The sequence below is a fragment of the Paramisgurnus dabryanus genome, chromosome 2 (assembly GCF_030506205.2).
Source record: "Paramisgurnus dabryanus chromosome 2, PD_genome_1.1, whole genome shotgun sequence".
Lineage (NCBI taxonomy): Eukaryota > Metazoa > Chordata > Actinopteri > Cypriniformes > Cobitidae > Paramisgurnus > Paramisgurnus dabryanus.
The window spans coordinates 58,092,198-58,112,568 of record NC_133338.1 but is presented as its reverse complement, the minus strand read 5'-3'; the positions used below and the strand labels follow the sequence as shown (position 1 = coordinate 58,112,568).

At 36.3% G+C, this 20,371-nt stretch overlaps 2 protein-coding genes across 2 annotated transcripts; both read right to left on the bottom strand.

The window, feature by feature from the left end:
* Positions 1-147: 147 nt before the first annotated feature.
* emc4 (ER membrane protein complex subunit 4) lies at positions 148-9,313 on the bottom strand. Its single transcript, XM_065261887.1, has 6 exons — positions 9,168-9,313; positions 6,340-6,459; positions 2,900-3,014; positions 2,623-2,776; positions 1,844-2,004; positions 148-1,767 (listed from the first exon to the last, which is right to left on the bottom strand). Exons 2-6 carry the CDS (start codon positions 6,441-6,443, stop codon positions 1,732-1,734), a joined length of 570 nt encoding a protein of 189 aa, XP_065117959.1. The 5' UTR covers positions 6,444-6,459; positions 9,168-9,313; the 3' UTR covers positions 148-1,731.
* Positions 9,314-9,517: 204 nt separating this feature from the next.
* Positions 9,518-19,531, bottom strand: cyld3 (cylindromatosis (turban tumor syndrome) 3). The gene is made up of 16 exons (XM_065261884.2): positions 19,424-19,531; positions 18,951-19,149; positions 17,770-18,045; positions 17,121-17,507; positions 16,731-16,836; positions 15,795-16,282; positions 13,389-13,554; positions 13,178-13,319; positions 12,659-12,781; positions 12,347-12,438; positions 12,136-12,199; positions 11,465-11,663; positions 10,838-10,946; positions 10,516-10,634; positions 10,203-10,410; positions 9,518-10,125 (listed from the first exon to the last, which is right to left on the bottom strand). Exons 2-16 carry the CDS (start codon positions 19,125-19,127, stop codon positions 9,941-9,943), a joined length of 2,841 nt encoding a protein of 946 aa, XP_065117956.1. The 5' UTR covers positions 19,128-19,149; positions 19,424-19,531; the 3' UTR covers positions 9,518-9,940.
* Positions 19,532-20,371: the final 840 nt, after the last annotated feature.

Genomic DNA, 20,371 nt, shown 5'->3' with positions numbered 1-20,371 from the left:
GCTGGCCACGCCCCCAATTACGACACCCCATTGAAAGTCAGTAACTGCGCACACACCCTTTAAATGACTGTATTCAAGAAAACAATGTAAACAATGTTTGCAATTACAAGGAACAACCTTAATAAGAATTCATACTATCATATAAAGTCATGGAATATGAATGTTTTTATTTCCATAAATGTACTCTTAAAGTTCATTAGTCAAATCTTTTCCTAAACTCTTTATTTCTTGGGCAATGAGACATAAAGACTCATCAAACGAGAGAGAAAGCTGTCAGTCAGGTTGTGTTACAGTACATTGTGTTGTGTTTTTTGGGTGTAGACTCATTGACACCTGGGCATCATCGTCACTGCTGTATCAACAGACAAAAATCTCAGTATTCAGTATGATTTTGATAGTGAGAATCTAACAGGTTTTTATAGTAGACATCATCAGATAGACCTTCTATAAACCCTTCAAACAGGTTATCACATTTGTCAAGTCACTGAGACATCTCAAAGATATTTGGACGTTGTTTGACAAACTTTAAAAATGTTGTTAAACTTGTTTCTTAAGTTCATGCAATGTTTGGGCACATCAGTTTCATTGACACAGTAAACAGTAAAGCTTTAATCAAGAATATCATTTTCAACTTATCTTGTTTTCAGTACAAATATATAAAAGCTTTTAAATCAATATGTATTTTCTTGATGAGCAAAATAATCTAAGAAAATAAGTCTAGTTTTTAGACACAAGACATATAATTTAAGTGAATTGATGCTTAAAACAAGCAAAAATCTGCCAAAAGGGTATAAGCAAAAAATCTAGAAATAAGGTGATTTTTTTCCTTAAACACTTAATTGTAGAATTTTTTTACCCCATTGGCATACGCACACATCCATTAAAATTATGTTTTGTGTCTATAAACTACATTTATTTTCTTAATATTTATTTTGCTCATCAAAAAAATACATCTTAATTTAAGATTTTTTAGATATTTGTACAGAAAATAAGACAAAAATACCAAGTAAGAAATTCATTTTTTGAATTTTGAATGACATGCACACATTTCTGATATTATTTCATATAAGAGATTTTTCACTGCAAAAAATGATTTTCAAGAAAACAATTTCTTAGTATTTTTGTCTTGTTTTCAGTAAAAATATCTAAAAATTCTTAAATTAAGATGCTTTTCCTTGATGAGCTAAATGAAGAAAAAAGTATTTACCAAAAATATAAAATTGAAGTGATTTAGTGCATAAAACAAGCAAAAAATCTGCCAATGGGGTAAGCAAATTTTTCTTGAATTTAGGGTTTATGAAAAAAGTTCAAAATTTTTGAAAAATACTAAAATGTTTTTCTTGAACATTTTTTTTTTGCAGTGTATTGAACAAACTTTAATGTGCATCCTTAAAAACATAATTTTGATTACAAGTCTTCTGTCTCAGATGGGTTATTCTCATCCTTTTGTACGTTTTTTATTTAGACCGTTTTTATATTAGAAAATCACAAAGATTTCATACAAACTTGTACAAATTAAAAAATGGGCATTTCATACATTTAATACATACAGTTTTCTCTTAACAGAAATCTTTATTAATTTTTAATAATATTACAGAGAAAAAACTTCAAAACATAAAACACCTATGTTAACGTAAATCACAAAATATAACTTAATTATCAGCAAATGGGGTTAAATGCAAATCTGTGTGTGTGTGTGTGTGTGTGTGTGTGTGTGTGTGTGTTTGTTCTTCACATGATCATTCCTCCGCCCATAATCTCCATTCTCTGTTTAAAAAACAAACAAAGGTGTGAGAAGCACATCTATTTTCATTCCAAACACTCTTATCTATTATTCATGTACCTGGGGCGGTTCTATGAAAGCCAGCCAATCAGACGAATGTGTTGGGAGGAGCCCCATTGATTGACACTTGTATATGGCGAGTGCTGAACCAAGCAGATTTCCAATGAGATAAACCAAACCCTGTAACCACTGCTGACTGGAGCTCTCCAACAACTTAAACGCTTTAAAACAAACACACAAATACACACACAGTGTTATCTGGATCTTGAGCAGGGTTGAAAAGGAGTGGAAAGTTTCCGGCAAATATCTGAAAACATTCCATGGGAACTTAATCTGGGAAATTTTAGAAATATTTCAAATTAAAAACTTAAGAATTTATGGGAATTATTTTGGAATTTATATAAACTATATTATATACAAGCATAAATAAATATTTCTTTCATCATAAGCAGACATGCATGCAAGGTCATACAAATTTTGAAGTATCCTGATACTTGCACATATTTATTAAATTGGATTTATTTGATCAAAAATTTGATATGATTTGATATGATCGGATTTACTGGCTTCAAGAAATGATTCCCATAGATTCATGTTAATTCCCATGGAAATTTTCCAGAGTCAATCATTTAAATATTTTAAGATGAATACACCTGAACTAATGTTTCATACTTGTGTTGTACAAAGGCTTTGCTAAAGGAGGTGATGTTTGCACATACAAAAATATATAAACATTCTCCATCCATACAGGGTTTGACTAGAGAAAGACTTATTGATGAACAGTTTGTTCAGTAAACTACAGTAAGTGTTGCTGAAACCCACCATTGAATGTTACTTACTGGCTGACATGGACATGAGCGCCTGGATGGGTCTCCATGCCATCATACACACCATCATGATGGGGAAGATGGAGATGGTGTTTCCTGACATGTACATGATGAAGAGATTCATAGGAATCTGCTTCAGCGGTCCCAAAGCCACATCCCAGCATCTCTACAGAGCCCAAAATAATGACCAGCCAATCACAAAGAGACAAGGTTTTATTCTGCATCCCCACCCCGTCAGCCCATTAAGGTATTTATATACAGAAACAAAATAAAGAAAAAAAAAACTCACCTTCTCCACCAGGTTGCGATCGGCCTCCTGTACACTGGTGTCTGGGACGGGTTTATCTGAATATCCCACAGGATACATCACATCACCCTCTTTACTTTGCCTGTCCCCACGACTCCTGCAGAAAGAGAAAAACATACAGAGGTTATACGAGAAGAATTATTGGAAGGAGAGTGTCTGTCTGTGTGCATTTGTAAGTAAACCCTGACAGGGTGATGAAAACCCCAACACTAAGTGAAAATGTATTACCCTGAAGGGGTTTATTCTGAAATAACAACCAGATTGATGCACTAGTGATGATGGATGATTTCAAAACACTGCCTCGAATCTTTTATAAATCTTTTGTTTGAATTTATTGGTTTGGAGCGTGTATCAAGCTGGCCAAATGATTTTAGCAAACAAGGCTTCATTACGTCATAACTGTTTTGAAACTCTGATGGTTCACCACTAGGGGTAATTGATCACAAATGACCAGTGTCTTAGCCTAGAAATCTAGACGCACCCTAGCGGCCGCAAAATATATTTGCTGCCAGGGTTTAGTCTAGGCACTCACAATACACTTAACAGCTCCAAAAACCAAAATTTGGTCAGGCCAATCACATCGTGTGTAGCGTCTGTGGGGCGGGCTTAACATGATGACGACAGAGCTGCGACGGTTCCTACTTGAAAACTTCGTTCTTCGTTGCTCTGATTGGTCATAGCGCTATCCTATTGCGTGCAGAGGCATTTTGAGGGACAACCTTATATCCCGCCCCTTGCATTGAGCCGTTTGTGTGAAGAGTTGCCAGACCTTACATCTTGATGTAGGTCTGGCTAACCAGGCTACCAGTGTCTAATATGGTTAGGTAAGCTCAGGTCCGTTTTATCATAAAACATTCATCCCCTTACAAAAACTAACTGTTTTTTACTGTAGTAACCATGTTTTTTTTGGTGAATTGACTATTATTAGCAAAACCATTGTTTTACTACATTAACCATGGTTCTTTAGTTTTAACTGTAGTAAAACCATGGTTAATTTTCACAGGGGTCCTTCTTCTTGATAACACTACTATTTGCCTACTTTTTGTGTATAGACAGATTTAATGACAACATGTGAATAACTAAAAGGGGAGTTTAAGATCTATTTGCCCTAAATAAAACTTAAAAACACAGAATACACTTTTACTTAATAACTTAAAGGGGACATATCATGAATATCAGACGTTTTCCATGTTTAAGTGTTATAATTGGGTCCCCAGTGCTTCTATCAACCTAGAAAATGTGAAAAAGATCAACCCAGTAACTTAGTTTTGGTAATCCATTCTCTGCAAGCATGGGAAAAAATAGCTTATTGAAATTTGACTCCCCTTGTGATAATAATACCGCCCCTTAATCTGCACTATCCAACCACGGCACTGCCATTTAGTTTAGAGAACAGCTCATTTGCATTTTAAAGGACTCACACAAAAAACGGCAAATTTTTGCTCAAACCTACAAAGTGTCAATTTTAACATGTTATAATACATTATCTGTGGGGTATTTTGAGCTAAAACTTCACAGATGTACTCTGAGGACACCAGAGATTTATTTGACATCTTAAAAAAATCTTGTGAAATGTCCCCTTTAAATAATTTAAATCATTTATTCTTCTTAACTCTTTCCCCGCCAGCGTTTTTTTAAAAAGCTGCCAGCTAATGCCAGCCAAATCACTCAACTCAACAGCATTCATGGAACTAACTGAAGAAATTTCCAATGCTATAGACAGAAAGCACTATTAAGTAAGCATCTTTGTGGATCTTCAAAAAGCGTTTGATACGCTGGACCACAGGATATTGTTGCATAAATTATATAAATATGGTATCAGAGGTGTGGCACACCATTGGGTTACCAGTTACTTAAAAAAACAGTAATCAGTTTGTCAAAATTGACAATACAAAATCTAAAAATTGTAATATAACTTGCGGGGTACCTCAAGGATCGGTCCTAGGACCTATACTATTTCTACTATATGTAAATGACATTGTGTTTGTGTTTTATTCAGGGGGAAAAATATAAAAGATGTTCTACAAATTGTAGAGAATGAATTTCAGAAGATTATGAAGTGGTTCAATGCCAATATCAACTAAATTTATGATATTTTGTAGTAAAAGAAAATATTTTGAAACATCACTGCTCATTAATGGATTAGAAATCGAAAGGGTACATGATATTAAGTTTTTAGGTATTTTGATTGATGAGCATTTGACATGGAAATCACATATTGATAATATCAAAGTCAAGGTATCCCAAATAATAGCAGTGCTGTATAAAGTTAAAGAATCTCTAAATAAGAATGCATTTGTTTATAACTCATTGATTGTGCCAAATCTGACTTATTGCATTGAAGTGTGGGGAAGTGCCTGTAAAACATACATTAATCCAATTTTAGTTTTACAAAAAAAGATTGATTAGAGTTATTAGTGGAAGTGGATATAGAGATCCAAATAATTCTTTGTTCATACAACTAAAAACATTACAATTTCATGAATTAGTAGAGTATAACCTTCTAAATACCATGTATAAAGCCCATTTGGAAAGTTTCCAAACAATTTGCAAAACAGATTCGTCAAGAGGAAAAGTAGATATGAACTAAAACATATTGAGGTTTTTATAAAACCTAGGTTCCAATCGGCTTTAAAGGAAAAATGTGTCACAATCAAAGGAGTTAGTTTGTGGAACAGTCTTGATTGTAGAATTAAAACTTTTAAGTCCATTTATGTGTTTAAGAAGTATGTAACATTGTCACTGTTGCTTAATACAATACTGTAGAGTAGCAGATCAACTTTATTGATGTATTTTGTGTTTTGGTGTCTTAAAAAAAGAGACGGCTGCATAAGACAGCTTAAATGAATTGGAACTGTAAATGATTTTGTGTTGATAGGGGGCAGACATTATAAGTTTTTTACTGTTTTCTGCTCCTTTTCATTCATGTTAAATGCTGATGTTGCATTTGTTTTTAAATGAATAAAATAAATAAAGAAATGAAAAAGGAAATGAATTTCACAAAAGTTTAATGCCTTCCAGAATTTTTTTTCTTTAAATATATAAACATACAATATATCAAATGAAAGAACAGACCCTATGCTAAATGTACTAAAAAAAGTAAAGTAAATTTTCTTTAACCTCGGTTTAAGATGTTAATAATCATATGTACTGGACTTTGGTTATTCTCGTCTTTGATAGCTCCTGAAGGCTTCATGAATAAAAATAGCACCATGTCAGTGTAACGCATACAGAACAGGAAGCAAACTACTATGTTTAACAGGAATGCGGAAGTACGTTGCACCTAAACCCTATTGGTTTTATTGTTTCAAAGCTTCGAATAGCTTAGTTTCCACTATGATTATTACACAGCTACTTGCCACATCAGGAAATTATTCATAGACATAAAACAATGTTGAGCTTTAATGTTCAATGTGAAATACCTGCTGCTGCCCAGGCTCAGTTCTAAAGCCCATTTCATTCTCTTTCCTGCAGCTCCGCCTCTCGTTGACAGAGCTCCGCCCCCCTGACTACCTGGTGATGTCATACTGTCGGTCAACCACCTGCAAAAACAACCCCAAAAAACATTCACTTTCAGTTTATTACACTTAACATTATTTACTGTAATGAGCTGTATGGCCGACTGTAAATGAATAATACACCTCGACACATCAATATAGACCTGAACAGATTTATCACCTGTGACAGACACAACACCTTCAAGTGTAGTGTTTTATAACATTAGTTCGGCTGATGTCAGACTCTTCTATCATTTATGAATAATCTGATATTACTTTAAGTCAATCCGGATAAAATAACATTTGTCATGTGTGTTCCAGTAGCTAAATGTTAGAGGATTGCATAAGCAGCACAAAAGGTCCTGGATTGGATCCCAGGCAGGGAACACAACACAACACAACACAACACAACACACATACTGATTAAATGTTTACCTTACAGGGCTGCCAACCCTCACACATTCAGTGTAAGACTCACGCAATTGACCCCATTCTCACGCCACAAAACCATTTTCGTGCCCACAGTTCTGTGTGACAGTAGCACCAATCAATAAACCATCACTTTATGTTCCTCTTTCTCAGTCGATCAACTGAATCAAATCGCTGCAGTAATATGCATTTTACAGAGACCAGTATTCATAAGATTTTAAAAACTTTTATCAGGAGGTATAGGATAAAATAAGCTCAGACTATATACTGAGTAAAAGCTTTTAATTCAAACTTCTTAAATGGTTACTTTAGTAAAGAACTTATATTAAAACCTGCCTGAAATCGATTCTGTGTTTCATGCACAGCTTGCGCGTGTACTATGGCTCTGTGGTCAGTAGGAAATCCTTATCAATCTAAAATCACTATGAGTTTGAGTCGTTTATAATGTGAATTTAAAAAGCAACACTCGTCAAACACAATCATTCAAAATATTCTTTATTATCATGAAAATACCTAAAACAATCTGAAGAACAGCGATATAAAAATCCCTTTAGACATTTCCTGGAATAGACTTTGTAATGGTACTTCTTCTGTGTCACAAATGGCGTTTCTGCATGAGAGCGCCCTCTAGCTTTTGGATGTGGCGGCATTTCACCGTAGTTCATTCAAATTAATTCATTGAGAAAAGGCACATTTGCACGATTAATTGTCACAGCCCTAAATAATAATAATTAAATAACCACCCCCCAACCTTCTAAGCATCTCCTCCCCGCTCTCTGGTAAATCTCACTCCAAGCTCAACTCAAAAGCTGGCAGCATGTACTGTAGGTTGTATAGAAACGATGCAAATCGTATTCATGTAAAATGTAAGTACAGCTCTAGATGATTAAAAACCAGGCAATACCTCACAAGGTCTTCTACAATCTCATAGAAACATTACAGTAGGGCTGCATAACGATTAATCGCAACTAATCGTTTGAAGAATAAATGTTCAAATGTTTTGTTTATGTCATATATGTGTGTGTACAGTGTATAATAATTCTGTATATACAGGGCTCCAGACTGCCACCAAATGTTGGTATTTTGCCACCAAAATTTGAGAGTGTGCCACTGAATTTTACATCCAGTCGCACATGTGCGACCAGTAAATGTAATCTTTTTTTGTGATGTGACACTGAATTTGAAACAGCACATTGTACTTTCTGCATCTATCATCAAAGTATTTATAAGTAATACAGTGGAAATAAATGTATATACACAAATACATATTTCTTAAATATATACATGCATGTGAATATTTATACATACATAAGTATTATCCACAGTGTACACACATATATGATGTAAAGAAAAACTTTTAGGATCGGTTTCCCAGACAGGGATTAGACTAGTCCGAGCCTAAAATAAATGTATGGTTGGGCCAGTGGTTCAGGTTCAGGCCCCAATAAAAAAATGTCAGTGTCTGTCACATATTTAAAAATAATAACTTAAAAGTCAAACTTTGCAAACTGTGCAAAATATTGCATCGTTTCTTTCGTCGTGTTTTACCCAAGTAAATGTCTGCTTCCAAGATGTTACATAATATACATTGATGAAAATATATTTAAGTGACTGAGGGTGAAGCACTGGCCCAATCGGGCAAGTGACAATACTTTTTACTGGCCTGAACTTTGCTCACGTTTGCCCCAGGCCACCGGGCAGTCCTTTGTGTTGAGCCCTGCAAACTGACAACAACTTGCACTGACATATCTTAACATACATCAGTGCCCTTTGTTTTGCATCAAAATGCACACAGGTAATGTTTTTAGTAATGCATGTTTGTTAAAACTAGTTATATATCCTAATCAAACTAAGGCCCAGTCCTGGCTTAAACTAATCCCTGTCCCGGAAACTACCCCTTAGTCTCGATTAGTTGTTATGCAGCTCTACATTATAGGATGCCAGGCATAAATGATGTAGCTCTCAGCATATAGTTTCATCCAAACAGTAGCAAATGTGTAGATGGCTGCATGTGATTCACTTTAACAAACAAGAATTACGTACATTTATGCATTTAGAATAACGTTACAAGCATAAAGACAAAACGTTTTCTCACGTGTAAGTCTCATTTAAATCTGCTAAATAAATAAATGTTAAATGCATATTTACTATACTACGCATAATTCGTATTGAACTTAGATGATAATAATACGTTGTTTAAATGACAATATTTTATTAATAATCAATCGAATCGTCTTTAGAGGGTATTTCACTGTGACGTTAAGTGTTTATCTCGATTCATCTGCAGTTTTGAATCAAATGAAAACATCGTTAGATTTTCTCACCTGTTAAAGATCAGATCGATGTTTTACACGAACAGTAAATGATCAGATAATTCAGATTTATTGATAAAAAAGCAGAAACACTCGAGCGATTCACTCTTCACGGGCACAAGCTAATGACGCTACACACGTCACTTCCGTCCGCAACAGATGACGTCAAAATATTCTATATACGAAATGTACAGAAACCAGCTCATAAAACTGACATTTTTCAGACTGTATAGGTTTTTCAAAACATTTTTATTTTATTTTTGCTGTCTTTCTCCTATACATACATCTGTCTGTACACGATGTCAACTCTGACCACAAATAAACAACAACAACAAAAAAAAAAATCGTTTGAATTATTTTTTATTTCATCTTAAAATACAATATTTTGAATATAGATAATATTTTCAGAGAAAATTAATGGAATCCATAAAATTCACTATTTTATAATATTAATAATAATACAAAATGTGTTAAAATGTACAATATTTTGAGTTTTTTTTTAAATATATATAAGTGTTGTTTTTAAACAATATACAGCTGATAAATGTACAAGTTTGATTATTTAATAAAATAGGTAAAAAGTGTAAACATACAATAATGCATTCTGTTTAAGACATCTTTTCAAATATAAAAAAATGTACAACTCATTACTATTTCAAAGTTATGCATTGTGAAATGCAGTCATGTAAAAGACTACAGTATACATGTATATAGTGCAAAATATTGTCAAAACGTAATGGACTAATTTAAATAACATTTGATAAATCTCAGTTTTGGAGAGTGTTTCATTTGTAAAGACTCAGTTCTGGACAGTGGTAAAAACACATGTAGGCATCACAGAGTAAACGGCGGACGGGATCTCTGAGAGACAAGGCATCTAACCGAGCGATCTCCTCCACAGACAAACTCAAATAACGGCCCACCTCAGGACACGCTCTCACCTGAGGAACATTAAAACCATTCTCTCCTCCTGAAAAAAAACACACACATACAGTCACCATGACTCTCTGAATGTATTTAAATAAAATGATATAAATAAAACATTACCCTCTCTGTCAGCCATGCTATCGAAGAAGAGCCAGTCTGTGGGCTGTGGACCGTACTTGACGAAGCTCACGTAGTGGCTGGTCTCAATGCAGGTGACGGCAAACAGATCCATGAGCTGTCGTACGCAGTGTACGGGTCCCTCCCAGGAGCCCTGTGGCCCTCTGATGCGGGTCGGTTTGTGTGTCTGTCGTTTCTTGTGTGTATGAACCTGATTCAGGGAAAGACACATGGTGTTTGTGTGTTTAAAGCCATCAGAACTCGCACTGCATTGGTGTGTGTGTGTGTGTGTGTGTGTGTGTGTGTGTGTGTTCACCTGTGTGCTGCAGGTGTTACAATACTGCTTTAACTGGCCTGGTGTGATGTCATCATCCTCATAACACTGTAGACACTCCCACTGTGCCAGTGATTGACAGATGCTGCACTGCCTCAGAGCTGCAGACATAGAGATGAAATAATGAATAAAAAGAAAACCAATAATAAATAAGAAAATCCACAAAATAAGATTAAAAAAATAGTTTTATTGCATTATAAAATAAACTGTAAAACAATTCATGAGGGATAAAACGCAGTACTTAAATAAAGCTGAATATTGTTAAATATTTAATATAAAAATACAGAATGAATATTTATCTTACTCTCGTCTAGAAGGTCGGTGATATCAAGGGACATCGATGGCAGAATAACATCAAACATCTTAAACTCTTTGCCAAATCTGGGCATGAGGAGGGGCAAACATGATGGGACCTAAAGAAACCAAGAGCTCGGTGTTTAACAAACGTTAACCCAAGATCTTTTTTAAAGCGTTTAACCAAAACCAAAAAAGCCAATTGACTTTGGGATGTTGGAACAGGAAGTGCTAAAATGCTAACAGCACTTTATATACTGATGTATGTGTTCATATTATCAAAGACCTTGCCCAATCACAGGAGACAATTCTGAAACACAATCATACAAATCTGAAATCTGTTTGTCATTTTTGATTTAGAGAAACTTTAATAAACTTTGAATGATTTAAAGATTGTGTCATCGCAAAAAATGACTCTCTTACATTTCTCTGTCTGCGGTCTCATACAGGATCCAGTTTAAAGTTTTACTCTCTAATAATCATAACCGGTGTGGTTTGCCATCTCTCTATAATTTCCTAACAACACACAGCACTTTGGTCAAGAGTTGCTGTTTTTGAATAAATGTGACTGATCAGATGTAATGTGGTTTAACGTCTGATCTGAGCTGAAAGTTTGTGTGTTTGTGTGAAACTTCACCTCTGTAAGTTTGAGTCCAGCGTGTATGAAGGACGACTCCAGTAACATCTGAACACTGGCCACCCGCACCAGAGACGAAAGAACGAGCGGAGAGACGGATGGAGACAGAGGAGAGACCACAGGAGACGATGGAGACGCTGAGATAGATGGAGGAAAAAGCTGATAGATGAAACACTCCTGTGGTTGCTGACTCACTGACCTACAACACAGACACGCACAGACACACACACACACACACACACACACACACACACACACAAACATGCGTACACACAAACGCACACACACATACATGCGTACACACATACGCACAAATATGCAAATTTAATAACAGTTTAAAGTAAAGCAGATAATACACAAACTTTGCTTTGACAAAATAAAACAGATCGAAAGTCAGACAGAGAAACAGACAGATAGAGGGACAGATACACGGACAGAGAGAAAGACAGCCAGACAGAAACAAACAAACAAACAGAGAGACAGACAAATAGAGAGAGACAGACAGATAGAAACAAACAAACAGATAGACAGAGAGACAGACAGAGGGACAGATAGACAGGCAGACAGACAGACAGACATACAAACAGACACATAGACAGACAAAGAGACAGATAGACAGACAGACAGACAGAGAGACAGACACACAGGGAGAGAGGTGAATAGGTGTTGACCTGATTTTCAGAAGTGGTTCAACCCGGAGAAGCAAGAAAAGCTGGTTGAGAAATTCCTCTGGATCTGAACACACAAAACAGATTTCATGGCTCTTAATGTATAAACATTTAAAGATTTTACCTCCATACTAACACACATATAAACACACAACACACACACATATATTTATAAACACACAACACGCACACACATATAAACACACACACAAACCTTTTTCCTGGTTAGTAAATCCAGCATCTGCTGTTTGTGCCTGTAGAAGTTTGCGTAAGGCCATAGTTTTACTGGCACACACATAACCAAACCTGTAAAAATCAAATGAATCAGCGGCGGTTATCATTTACAACTGAGCTCACATGACTGCTCTGAGTATGAAGCTTTAAAGAAATAAAGCTGACAGCTGTAATACTCTGTGTGTGTGTGTGTGTGTGTGTGTGTGTGTGTGTGTGTGTGTGTGTGTGTGTGTGTGTGTGTGTGTGTGTGTGTGTGTGTGTGTGTGTGTCTGTGTTTATATCATGGATTTACCTGCGGAGAGGATTGACAATCTCACAGTGCAGAAGATCCTGAGCATTTCTACTGTGAGGATTATTCTGAAGTTCAGTCGGCCAAAACAAAACCCAATCGAATGAACTACAGCAAGAAAACATACTGACAGAAAAACAAACAAACACAAATACATTAGAAATAAGTGTGAAACTAACACAACAATTACACAATAGATAACAGCAGCCTGAATGAAGACAAAACTTTCACCTCTTCAGAGCAATGATGGTTGAGACAAGACTTTCTCAATTCATGTCATAATGCTAAGGTAACTCTTCAAAAATAGGAACAATTCTTCATGTATTTAATTTATTAAAAGGCCCATATTATGAAAAATACACTTTTAAAAGGTGTTTGGACATAAATGTGTGTAAGCAGTGTATGAACACAACCCAACTACAATGAAAAAATGCATTTTGAAACCAGAGCATTCTCATTATAGATGCGGTTTTGATTCTCTTGTTAATGTGACATCACACTGATAAATGAATGTGGATCTACCTGAAGAGAGAAGCATCTAGATAGCAGGAGTTCAGATGACCCTGAATGCCTTTCTTAAAGCCCTCGTACAGGATCCGGGCGTCCTGACCCATCAGAGGAGGGGTGTTATCATCCACACGCTTACTGCTCCAGTTAGCAAAAGCTAAAATCAAACTCACAGTTAACATTTAAACTCTCAAACTAAACTGGATTTATACTAAGTGAAACGCACCTATGGAGTTGCAGCGATCCACTTGATTTATCGGCGTCTCCGGTTCAGGAAACCTGGAGTCGCGTCTGCAGTTGCGCAGTTTGACGAACAGTGCTTTGTTGGGAGAGCAATGAAAGTGACGCTCGCCGAGGTAACTCCCATCCGTGGCGGCCGTCATCTCGTGGTCCTGAAAAACACATCGCTCATCATTTCAGTGTCCTGTCTCTATTCAGCCAGCGACTGAGCTCCCATTTCACCGTCTAGATGAACTAAAGACCCAATCCAGTCCGGCTATGAGGAACTCACTTCTAGCCAAATAAAACTTGAATTTCGTGACGTGTTTTTTGTCAAAATAACTTGTGAGATGTCTGATTTTTTTAATCATGTAATAAAGGCAACAGTCATGACAGGCTGTTGGCTTTTATTTATTGATTTAATTTTTTCATTGTTTTACATGTCTATTTGGATTTGTCTTCAGGATGAAATGATCTATTATTACCTTAATTAAAAGGGTCATGAATAATAATGTTGAGCTCTGCTCATTGGCTGTTTCTCCTTCAGTAGCTCTGTGTGTGTGTGTAAACAGATCTTATGTTGGAGTCTGTATCAGATTTAGAGGAATAATCAATTGTTTGGAGATTGTTAATAGACCTGCAAAACATAACTGTAACGTCAATAGTAGAACTTCAGCCTAAACGCTAACATGTAGCATTAACTAGCATATAACCCTAACACAGCAGTCTTTAGCATTGTACTTAATTGAAGGTTGGGTGTACATCTGGACTGTGATGTCACAGTTGGTGTTATGTTGAGATTGGTCTGTTTTCCAGCGGTGTTTTGCATGCATGAGGTTTACATAAGAAGGAGAAAACAATCGTGTTTGAGGCTCATGATATGTTATTACCATCTACACAACTCTTAGTATTCATCTATGCCTAAATAAATACAGTTTTAAAGTCTACAGCACCTTTAAGTTTTCACTGACAGACAAAATTTTGCCTTGTTTTATCCTAGACCGGGGTTTTCAAACTCAAACGAGAAGGTTCACGGGGGTCTCCAGAACATTTAAAGAGAAATAAGACAAAACAAAAGTGATACAAGTCTAGTGTGTAAGCAATTATTTAGTTGTCTAGATCAGGGGGCTCCAACCTTTTTGTAAGCAAGGGCTACCACAGTTAATAAAACAATTTGGAGGGCTACTTTTTTGATATGAAGAGTTTCGTTGCAAAACGAGATAAATCCGTTTTTTAACATTTTTTTCAAAACGTGTTTATTATTATGTTATTATTTTGTTTTATGGTGCTACTTAGCTGTATTTTTTAAGGTATGAAAGTTTAAATCAAAACAAACCAACTGCAGTTGAATTGATATGAATTGGAACGCACAAACAAAAAACGAGATTTCTGAAAAAAAATATTGTTTTGCAATGAAACTCTTTATATAGTCTACTCAAAACTTTCTTGTTTTACTTAAAAAAAATGTAATAAATAAAAATTAAAGCTATTAATGGAATGTGGTTTGGCAGGCAAGTCCAGCCCAGTCTCACAAAATTTCTCACAAATTCCTGTTTTCGTGTGATTATCACGTATTGGTTACTCAGCCGTTTCTGCTCTATTTTCTTACCATGGTTGCTTTGGTTTAGGGGTAGATTTACATAAAATGACATCCCTACCCAAACCCAACTCCAACTCTAACGCCAGGCGACATATAAAAAAATACATCAGAAAAAATAGTATAAACCAATATATAAAGTGACATTCTAATGCAAGCACCAAATCTAACCCTAAACTGTAGCGACAATGGTTTAATAATAGGAAAAAGCAGTTGAGTAACCAATACGTGATAATCAAACGAAAACAGGAATTCATTATATGATCATGAAAAAACGTGAAAATTCGTGATAATATCACAAAAATAAATTACGTGACGAAAGCTGTGAGACTGGGTAGGCAAGTCACAGACTGTGCGGGCAACCTGGTGCATCATGTTGGAGACCACTGCTGTAGACAATTTGCTGTCTTTATAATATCACAATTACTATTTAGCTAACGCAGTTTGAATGTACCTTTATACAAAATATGATATATATTTTAGGAAAGGGGTCCCTCGTTAAATGTTCATCATGGGGGTCCCTGCCATCATAAAGTTTAAAAACCCCTGGCCTAGATGTTTGCGCTGTGTATGGACATCTATTAGATGTCTTTTAAAAGCAACATTGCTTGTCGGGTATAGTTTTGCTTTCACACTTGGTCTGATTGTTTGGTTTAAAGCAGATTTCACTGAATTTCACAGCATGCAACTGAATTAAATTGTTGACCAAAATCCCCACTTCACCTCAGAAGACATTTATGTGGATGGATGCACTATTTGGAGGTTTAAAACAAAAGCAACATAAGAAATGAAAGAGTTTATAATGAAACTCTTTACCAGTTCAATTCCAGCGACTGGCTCGGAGATCCCACTGATCTGTCCAATCCAGCGAATCACTCCAAAAAGAGGCGGATCATTCACCTCCACCATACAGCCCACTTCCAACCACGTGTCCAGCTCAGCTCTCCGTTCGGCAATCGTTGGAGAGGGAAAACTGTGAAATCCATTAGAGGAGCGTGAAGGTTCAGTGGGTGGTGACGTGGGCGTGGCCTTCGGTTTATTGGGTGGGACAGGAGGAGGTTTCAGCGCAGGTTTGGGTATAGTTAGAGGAGGTGGTTTCAAAGCCACTTTAGGGACGGATTCAGATGGAGGCTGGAGGGCTTTTTTAGCCGTGACTAGCATGGCCGGTTGAATAAGGGGTTTGTTTGTTTGTGTCAAGTCTTTGTTTTGGGTTGATGATGGCTGTAGGACGGTCTTGTTGGAAAGGGGCAACTGGGGCAGTTTGGGATTGGCTACTGGTGGTGAAGATCGTTCTGATCCAGTTTCTGTAACACAACAAAAGACCATATGTTGATAATGAAAACTTTATTCAAACATTAAAAAATTTTGTGGTCTTCACTTATTCAACGAAACACAGAAAATGCTTATTTTGGCAGAATAATTTTAGTTGCAGATAATTTGGTGCAACCCTACTTAACAGTATATAATAATTATTTACTTTCTTTAGTGTCGTTTTACAGCCATCTGAGTCTCTTTAGTCCATAGCACACAGAAAGTGAAGAGTTTTTACATAACATTAAACACAGCGAAAATCTCAATATAATCATCACGCTGTCCATACATCACACTTTTGGCCTTAATATAATATTTGTGCACATATGTTTTATTTTTAAGTATGAAAACTGTTTCTCCAAAAATCTCTTTTTATAAATACTGACAGAGCTTTAATTTTGGTTGAATTATTGTTGATAAGCGGTGAACCACAACCGTTACCTGCAGCGACTTTAGAAAGAGGAAGTAAAGCTCCGAACGCAGGTGATGGGATCGAGCAAAGTTTGTGACCCTTATAAACTCCATCCCACGATCCAACAGCGTGATCCTGAACAAACAAACACAATATATCTGGTTTGCAACACATGAACCTGTCATGGGGAAACTAATGCAATGGAGAGGGCTCATTGAAGCCCATAGGGGACGAAGAGAAATGATGATGATGATGAACACACATAAATCTCATAAATTCTTATAAATAATACTTTTTTTTAAAATCATACAATAAAGTACATTTCTAAAAATTAATAAAATTATTGCATTACCAAAAAAACAGGCCATACAGAGAGATATATATTAAATTCTGGTCATACTGGGCGGGCACCTACATACCAGTAGAACCCCCACAAACACCTCAGGGGAGGTCCGGTCAGGCAAGGGTCCACAAAACATCACGGTTCCCCGTCGGACCGCCTCGTCCTGTGTAAAACACACTTTTTGTCCAATTGACAGTCGCGCGGAAGAAGCAGGAACCGGACCGGAATCTGTAGCCCGGGACATGATGTTGACAGGACTCTGTTCATGACGACCGTTATTGGATGAAGTCTGGTTCGGTTGGTGTGCGGTTTGGCGATCGTGGTCACCTGAACTAGCACTTCGTGATAACCGCGGGAGTCTTAGTTCACTGACTGACAGAATGAGACCACAGGCATCCGGGCAGGTAAACAACTGATGACCTTTAAAGTTTCCATTAGATTTTCCCCTGCCAGCCGCCCAGCCCTGAGAAAACAACAGCACACACACACACATCAGAAAAGACTGAAATACACTTAATTGAAGATACATTTCCTGAAAACTCCAACTTTGGCACCTTAAGATAATAAGAATGCATTGTAATAATCTGTTAATTTAATTAATTATTCTCTGATATCTACACAGAAGGTTTGTGACTTTATTAAGAGCAAAAATCTTTCTGTTTATATTTGTACATCTATAGAGTCTGTATCTGATTGTAAAGAATCCATCCTCACTATGGGTTTACCTTTAGTTGCACACCAAAATAAATAGCAGAGCTTCCTCTTGTCAACGGGCCACGAAAACGAAGGTCGGCATCAGCAAACTCTTTCGACTGCTTCCACAAAACCCAAACCTCTGAACCCAGTGGTAAAGTCGCTAATCTCTGTAGACGATCTGGCTTAGCCAAAAGTCTCAAGCGCTCATCAAGGTCACGGACGGGTTCAAGGAGACCGGCCAAATCAGAACGAACTTCACTGAGGAGACGCTTGTCTATTTTTACCATAGATCCATTATCAATAACCTGTGAAAAATAAATAGGAGATTTTATTGTTTACATTAGAATATACTGTATGTTTACACAACCATCACATTTAAATACACTTTAATCCAAAGCAAATGTTAAAAGGTATAAATTTTTCACATCATGTGTGTACTTTGAGATTGAACCCACAACCTTTTGCACAGTTAAGAGGCTCTACCAGGTGTTTAAGTTTTACACATATACAGTTACTATATACAGCCAAAGAAAAAATAAAGAGACCACTCCAGTTTTGACTTTAATCCTCATTTCTAGATGTATTGTGATTATTTCAGTCCAGTGTCTGTTAAATTTCAATATAGACATAAAGTCACCCAACAGCAAATGTTAAAGACAAGGCTGTGTAATAATTATGCATTTAGAAATACACACGCATGCATGTAAATATTTAAGAAATAAATTATGTAAATAATTATTAATATATATACCTTTTTCATTTAAATTATACATTATACATGTATATGCATAATTATTATATACAGTACACATGCACATATATGATTCTTATTCTGCAAACAATTAGATGCGATTAATCGACAAGACCTATAAAAGATGTGATTAAAAATCGGGGTTTTTATTTTTCCTAAAATACATTAGTATTTTGTTTGTTGAGAAAGGAATTTGAACGTTTTGTCTGCAGCATTTAAGGCCGGAAAACACTGCAGCTTTTTTATTTCAATGTTCAAAAATATTGCAAAATGCAAATAAAAACATAATTTTTATAAAGAATTTAACAAAACTGTTGTCGGTAGTTACCAGAATGAAACCAAAATGATCATTTTACTATAATTTTTATTCTGCGGCTGTACATATATTTTGCATATTGTGTTTTTACATGTCATTTTAAACTAGTATTCACCGCCGTGCAGTACTGTACTGGTACTTACTTTGACCCATAGGTAATCTTTGCCACTTCTCTGCCCGCCTCCCTCCTGCTCTTGGCACAGTTGCCCCCTCTGTAGGCGAATGGTTCCTTCCAGGTGGTCCTGCACTCTATAATCGGACTCGACCACGTACATTTTCGGGGGGCGACGTCTTCTATTGAGTTGCGGGTCGCCGGACATGGTGACGACAACACGTCGAGACCTGCGTCAAGACGAAACAAAAGTATTTCGTAATAAAGATTGGTTCTGATCCATTAAACAAACAAAATGCGTAAGGCATTTCACACAAATGAGACCATTAACTAACCAGAGAGAAAACGGTTTGTGTGAAATTTGCTTAAGTTTACACGGAACATTAAGTGCAAAAGCTTAAGGTGAGCAAACCTGTTTATTAACCTGAACAAAAACGGATCTAGGTGTTTGAATTTAAACAACACATGCATGAATACACAATAACTAAATAGATTTTAACTTACCGACAGTGTCATCAGCTTCATTTACAGTCCGATACTTAACACGCCGAATAAAGTCAATAATGTTTCACTTTGAGCAAACCAGGAAACAAGGCACTAGACAGATGAATGGACCAATCCGATGCGAGGAAACTTTGACCAGTAAAAGGCTTGTTCAACTTCATGTGGCGCTGCGCAGACTAATCAAATGTATCGCGAGAGCGATTCGATTGGTGCGCCTTGGGTCGCTCTCGCGGCATTATGATGTCATAAACCGATCTGTGCTCGAAAGGTAGGTGGGCGTGGCTTTGGCGTGGGAGGGAAATTCCGCAGTTGCGGTTTTAATTTTGGTAATAAGCAAGTTTCTCTTTGTTCTTTCGGCGGACATCTCGTTCACTTTCCGAGAATTCAACCCACTGATCACCCCGAATCAGATTTACAACTAAGCCAAATAGTTGAAAGCCAACTGATCCATCACCCAGCATTTTATAGCTTATTTCCACCTTAAAGGGATAGTTTACAAAAAAATGAAAATTCTTTCATTATTTACTCACTATCATGTTGTTACAAACCTGTATAAATGTCTTTGTTCTGATGAACATGATGGAAGATATTTTTGAGGAATGTTTGTAATCAAACCGATCAAGAGCTCCATTCACTTCCATAATAGGAAAAGAAATACTATGGAAGTGAATAGGGGTCATGATCGGTTTGATATTAAAAATTCTTTAAAAAATATCTTCCATTCTGGTAATCAGAACAAAGAAATTTATACCGGTTTGTTACTATTGCGTTATTGTATGTGTCTTGATTTATAATTATTTGGCAATATTGTAAGTTACACAAGCACGCCTATAAAGTTCCTTTAAATTGAAAATGAGTTGCCACATCTTTTACCCTGAAGATACAGATGATGAATACTCAAACACGGCAGACAAATGCTTTATAAGAAACACTTTTATAAACACCGAC